At 47.0% G+C, this 6646-nt stretch overlaps 1 protein-coding gene and 1 pseudogene across 2 annotated transcripts; both read left to right on the top strand.

Annotated features, from left to right (window-relative positions):
- Positions 1-393: 393 nt before the first annotated feature.
- LOC115486420 lies at positions 394-2674 on the top strand (annotated as a pseudogene).
- Positions 2675-2715: 41 nt separating this feature from the next.
- Positions 2716-5618, top strand: Gm8700 (predicted gene 8700). Of its 2 annotated transcripts, XM_006516999.4 has the most exons (2): positions 2716-4412; positions 5114-5142. In XM_006516999.4, the coding sequence occupies exons 1-2, from the start codon at positions 2780-2782 to the stop codon at positions 5128-5130; spliced, it is 1650 nt and encodes a 549-aa protein (XP_006517062.1). In that variant the 5' UTR covers positions 2716-2779; the 3' UTR covers positions 5131-5142. The 2 variants fall into 2 exon arrangements, with proteins under 2 accessions (XP_006517062.1, XP_030103379.1); XM_030247519.1 differs by having other exon boundaries at positions 2716-5618.
- Positions 5619-6646: the final 1028 nt, after the last annotated feature.

The following is a 6646-nucleotide window of genomic DNA, read 5'->3' as shown; positions in this document are numbered from 1 at the left end:
TCGGCTGCATTCAACTGCCCTTGCTGACTCTTGTGTGGTGTCTGCCCAGTGGACTGGTCTGCAGGAACTGATTCCTGTTTGGTGTTTGCTAGGGAACTGGACTCAGACCAACTAAGTTTGTAATGGCCCAATAGAACTATTTCTATATAGGTCTGCTTCCCCCATATCCTAACAACCTTTCTTTCCCACTTCATCTGGTGGCTTGTGGGCTAGAGGGATTTTAACCCTTGTTAAAGTAGGCTGAACAAAACAAATGCCTACACAGAGGAGCACTGATACTCAGGGATAAGGAACAAAACGTGGCCAGAGGTCTATTTTTGCCTGACTCAGCAGCAGGATTTGGAAAAAAGGAAGCAGGAAAAGGACACAGGAGGTGACCTTGTCCTGGAGGCTGGGGAGGGGCTGTGGCAGCCTCTCTACTGCCAGCAGCCCTTTGTGATGAGGAGGCCACACCTGTGTGATGTGCCATGAGCCCTCCTGACACATCTCACACTGCACTCAAGGACTCAGTAGCCTGAGAGCTGCATTGCAATTCAGAAGATGGAGAATTTTCTCTCTCTGATGAATAGCATTATTGATTCATGGATGAGCAACAGCTCCATGGACATAGCAATGGACATGAACATTGGCTTTATGTGTGGAGTTGGGCTCTTTTTCCTACTTATCCCCTTCCTGAAGGAGTACCCAGTGTCACCAGCATCTGAGAATGAATGGGACAAACCACAGGTGAGGAGAGCCTTGGTTTATACACAATGGGGCAGCAGTCTGTTGTTCATGGCTGTTGCTTTCACATTTTCTAGGAACACTGGTTTAGTGACAATTTTGGTATTTTTTTTAAAAAGTAACATAAGAATATAATCTTTTGTTTTAGTCTCAGGTATGAGATATGTGGCTGCTTCAAAATGTTCACAGCAGCTGAGTATGAATTGCCTCATGTTTAAGACAGGGAATGATTTTGCTAGGAGATGATAATTTGTTTTGGTTAATTTCAGAATTCTGGAGATATTTCAGAGAATACATAAATGCTAGTTCCTTGGGAGACATGGTGGGTTGTCCTTTGATCTTGGTTTTTATCGCTTGGTTGTGTTTGTGCTTTGATCAGTAGTTATGTGCATAGAAGACAGAAGAAAACAAAATAAGATATATTAACAGTGAAGATGAAATATCCCCAAGGCACTCAACACCCTCAATCAGCAGACAGTACACTTATAATAACGACTCTCCATTTACCCTGTATGCTTTTCTCCCCACTCCTAACAACAGTTAGGGAATAGAATGAGTGAAGAAAAGGGTGGAGAAGGTTGGAAGAAAGACGAACATACAAAGTAGCTTAGGTCTAGCTACAGACAGTAAGTGGTAATCTCTAGAAAGACTCTGAAGGGGTTGACAGGCAAGGCAGATGGGAGAGTGGTCCTGAGGTGTCTGCATGAAGCTCACAGACCATCAGTCCATGATGGCAGAGAGGCCAGTATGAATCAGTGAGGTTCCATGGACATACATTTCTGAGTTGGTGGGGACACAGGAGAAGCTCAGAGGAGATCATCTGTCCTCTGTTCAGGTGCTTGCTTATGTCTGTGCTGAGCTGATATGAAAAAGGTGATGAGAACATGAGCCTCAGATCAGGGCTTGAGTCTCCTCTGCTCTGAGGAAACAGGTATCACCTGACAGCCCAGAGGCAACTGCAGGGCTCAGCCTTGGGTAGAATCCTGTCTGAGAAACATTGACTGAGGACATCTGTGGTAACTGTGGCATAGACAGTGCCTTCTCCTGTTTATTCCAAAAAGGTGACAAGGGAAATGTGTTTATACACAGTATGAGTGAGTGGAGAATGGATGAGAGAACACTTCTTAGGAAATGCAGATTTCATGTATTTGGGGAACAAAGAGACCAGGAAGCTTGTCTACCAGAGAAAGGAAGAAGTGTCTCCAGCTCATTTGTGTTGTTTATTACTGGCAGGATGTGAAGAGGTGGCAGAAGAAGACCAGTAAGAAAACAGCTACTGGAAAAGGTAGGCTTCTGCTTTCCTGTGGAGAGAAATTCCCTCTGGCCTAGCGTTTAGTGAAGAGGACCTGGTATATAAGAAAGAAGTGGGGGCATGTGGAAATGAAATTAGAATTATGGAATCCCCAGGTATTGGGATGGAAAGGAGCTGTGGATGGCCTGGGATGGGTGCTACACATGGGAGAGTTGTTTAAGGAACTGGAGTGATGCTGTGACCCTGGATGTGGGGGGGGGGGGGGACCCAGGTTCACCTGAAAGCAGGTAGCTTCAATCTCTTAACTGCATTTCTCTTTCAGATTCTGGGCCATTACCATGTTGTAATTGGAATTATAAAGGTTGAGGTAGGGGAATGAAAAGTGTATATGGAGAGATGAGGCCCCTTCATTCCCCTTGCTCACTTTCAGTGCTCTACCCTTGCACTATGGTTCTTGAGCATTAGAATCCTAGCATGGGGAGTCACAAGAGGATGCCTCACTCCTGTGTGTTCTCATTCCTCATCCTGATCCTATCTAACTATCTCCAGGTTGTACAGATGGAGGAAAAAATGCAGAAGAGACCAAGACACCATCACAACCTATGGAAATGGAAGAAATCTTTGTTTTTAATCGATTTTCATACCAGGATGAGGGCTCAGGGTCTGGGCATCTTCATTCTGGATATGGGTGGGATTGGAAGGCATCTTTGTTGGATATGAGACTAAGGGGCATAGGATATGTAGGCGATGGAGGTGCCAAATTTACACAGATGGATGGGCCTCTTGATCCTCTGATTGGGGTTGATGCTTTTGCCTCCTGTCTTTTGCAGCCCCAACAAGCAACGTTACAAAAATCTTAGTCGATTTTTCTGGGGTACATACTCTATTAACTCTGAATCAGTTGTGGCTACTGTCCATGAGCTCAGAAGCCCTTCCTTGGGAAAATGTAAATCTGTGAGGTTTAGTGATGACAGTGGCCCTGACAAAGCTCCATCCAAGGCTAAAGGACTTCCACAGCATTCCCAGCATCAGCCATTACCTCACCACCGTGTGATACCAAAATTGGTAGATGAGAAACAAGTCCAAGAAAAGAAAATCCTCACAAAATCTACCCGAAAACAAACACCACCTTGTTTCAAAAGTAGGACCTATGTGGTGCCACATCCCACCACTGAGAGAAGGAAACAGGCATCCCTACCAGCTGGAAGCCTGCCTGGGAAACATGGACCGAATTCAAAAGAAACCAAAGATTATGATGAGCGAAAACATCAAAAAGCTATTAGCAAGCCCACTGACAACTTGCGCTGGGACACCCTGCATTGTAAAGCTATCAGTCCAGTCATCATCCATCCTGAGCATTGCCAGAGGCTCCAGCTCCATAAGGAGCCAGAGAATAACGAAAAGACAACTAGAGTCAAAGAACAACAAGGAACCCCATTCAGATTCCTCCCCTACAGGAAACCGACCCATGTACAGGAACATTTCCCAGCAAACACTGTTCATTATTGCAAGAACAGGCCTCAACTCTCCCAGCCTGCCCAGCCCTCCATCTTCAACACCAAACCCTACAAATGTAGTAAATGGAAGGGGTCTGTGCCTACAGGGCTGCCCTTAAAGAAGGACATAGCAAAGTCTGATATGCATAACACCATAAAGAAGGACCTTGGTGTGGGGGCACAAAAGGTGCCTGGCACTGCAAGCAGCAGCCCTGGGAAGGACGTGAGACCCAAGAAACCTGCACTGAGGACAGAGAAGGTGTCCTCCATGAAACCTGCTGGGCACTATTCCCTGCCTGAGGCAAAGACAGCATCAAATTTCACAGAGTGTCCAGTGAAACAAAGGAGACCATATCTGCAGATGCTTGTGGCAAGGGATCTGACCCCACCTGGAGTTCCAGCCTCAAACCTCCCCCAGGTTGTGTATCCCTCCTCGCCCATCTGCAATTCCAAGGCTGCCAGGGTCCTGGAAAAATTGCATCACCAGGATGCAGGAGGGACAAGGACGAAAAGTGCATCAGTTGCGAGGCCAGAGAGAGCTGAGTTTATACACTCACTTCCAGAGGCTCAGGAGACCCACAGAGCCCCTCCATTTGCTGCCAGCCATGGGGCCACAAAGTCTCATCTAGATCCATTGCCAAAATACCTCAGTGTTCAGAGACCTGCTTGCTACTTCCAGGCAGCAAATCCCCAACAGATCAGGACTCTCTGGGGCACTGGAAAAGGCAGTCTGAAGCCAAGTACCAATCTCAAAATGGCCAAGCATACACCACAGAAGAACTTTCAGGAGGTGGACTCACGACATCGCCCATGGTGTATGACAATGGAAGGCCCTGGACAAAGGGTCCTACCTTCAGGAGCCAAACAAACTACAGTGGAGGTGAAAGAAGAGCCACCTCATGCATGGAGAGTGAGTCTGGGATCCAGTGAGAGTCACATTGGTAAGCATATAGATATCAGACCCAGGGACTTTGGGTCATTATGGGCCAACAGACTCCCAGCCCATCCACAAATACCTACCTCCCAACACTTGCAGGACTCAAGTGAGAGTATTTTTAGTTCAAACCACCAGCCAAGAGCCTGGCCTGTGAGTCACCATCCAGTTGGCCCCAGTAGAGTCATCCCTGCTGATGTCAACTTGCCTTCAAAGGACTCTCTGCCCAGCTTCCAGAATACAGTCCAAAACACCAAGCCTTCCCAGGGCTTATGCGATGTCCTCATGAGGAGACACCAGAGGAGTGATACTCAAGAGAACAGGGTCCTAGCTGATAAGATCAAAGTTTGTGATTATGATGGGTTCCATCCCCATGTAGAGAGCCAGAGTATAAAATCTAGGGCCATACGCCTGGCAGAAAGGCTTGAAGAAATAAGGCCTTCCATCCTGAGCTCCATAAAGCTCAAGGATACAGCCAAGTCTAGAATAGCAGAAAAAGGAGAGGCTACTTCTAATACCTCTCAGAAGAACACCTTACTTAATAATTTACTAGAAAGAAACCTCAGCAAAAAATACAGTGGGCAAGGGGATTCTTTAAGGATTGATCAACCCACACCAGCTGCTGAGCAGACAAAAGTCTTAACCATTAAAATGGTCATCTACAGAATGATAGCTGCACTGAAATCCCTTGTGGATGTTCTGTTCCAGATCTTGGAGGACAGTGAAGGGGACACATCAGAGGTACAAGGGAGTGAAGTGGAATCACTGACACCCCAGCTGACATCCCACTCTTCTGAGAGTCTGTATGACACAAACTATAGCAGACCAGCAAGCAGGAGGAGCTGTGGCCATTCCACCTCTGAGATGCATAACTATTCTTCTACATATAGAGGAATGGGAGACAAACTGCAGTCAGGGATTAAAGCCCAAAGAGCCTGTGACCCATATATGAACCAAGAGATGAGAGGGATGTGCTTTGACCAGCTCCACATGCCCAAGGGGAAAGAACTTCCATGTGAGTACAGGAGAATTGGAGCCAAGCAGGAGCCAGGTCTTGTTGCCCAGCAAGCCTCTGACTCTAGGTATACCTTGCAGAATAGGTTAAGGAGCAGGTGGCTCAGGCCATCCATGCCTTCCCACACCAGGATCTTCTAGAAGATGTCCCATCTTGCCAGCCATTGTCCTAGTAATAAACTTGGTTTTCTCCCTACAAGGAAACTCTTTCTTTCTGGAGCTCTTCCTTGCCTGCCCATGGCTCCTTCCCAGACAGGAGCTGCTGCTTGCTTCCTGCTGTTGTCGTTTAGCACTGTGGTTTCTGTCCTACAGTGATGGAGAAGAGGAAGGTCAACATTGTGTCTGCCTCCGTGCACTTTATGGAGAGATACAGTAGGTGGGAAGGCACGGTCACTTACAGGTGTCATCCTCATACTGTCCCATCACTGTGCAGTTAGTATTAATCTTTCTGTCATAACAGAGACAACAAAAGGCTACATGTTTTCTGGATGACCCAACTGTCTGAGCTGCCTACCCAGGTCTGTGGCCCAATGTTTACTCTTCGCTGTCCCACCTTGATGTATTTGTCACTGTACAGAATGATGTGCAGAGACAACAATCCCAAAGTTTTATCCCCATTTCCAAGATAGGAGAATCTCTACCTGCATGAGTAGGACAGGCACAGAGAATACCTATCCCAAGAGACCCTACTCAACCTGATGCAACCTGAGCCCTTATCAACACTTACCTAAGCCTGGGTGATAGGGCAGTGACTGCCTATAGTCTGCCTTCCTCTCTGATGAGAGCAGGGTCCAGAGTAGATCCCACAGCCTGCCTTTCTCTCTGAGAAGAGCAGGATCCAGAGTAGAACCTGCAGTGTTTGACCATGGGTGTTTACTGAGGGCCATGTCACACAGGCCTGCCCAGTAACACAAAAAAGCTTGCAGAGAAGCCAGAGACATCCCATTGAGTCCACTCAGTGCCCTCCCTGGAGACCTGGATCCATCCTGCGCAGGCCATCATCTTGCTGATATGAGGACATGCAGCTCACATGATGCTGGACCAGTGCCACTCTGTTGTAGACGATGTCTGATAGCTTGTAGATTGTTTCCTGGAAGGTTTCTTTGCAGGTAAAATAGAAATCTACATTCCTACCTTACAATCCTTCAAGCTCTGAGGAGACCAAAGGCACTGTCTGCATACATTGATTATCAAAGTTTAACCATGCCTCTTTTCTCCCATATTTTG

This window comes from Mus musculus, chromosome 13, assembly GCF_000001635.26.
Source record: "Mus musculus strain C57BL/6J chromosome 13, GRCm38.p6 C57BL/6J".
NCBI lineage: Eukaryota > Metazoa > Chordata > Mammalia > Rodentia > Muridae > Mus > Mus musculus.
The sequence above is the reverse complement of the archived record's forward strand: the minus strand, read 5'-3'. Positions and strand labels throughout refer to the sequence as shown.

Excerpts from the sequence above, each read along its gene's own strand:
- Gm8700 (XM_030247519.1), top strand. The coding sequence starts at position 2,780 with ATGCTTTTGCCTCCTGTCTTTTGCAGCCCCAACAAGCAACGTTACAAA.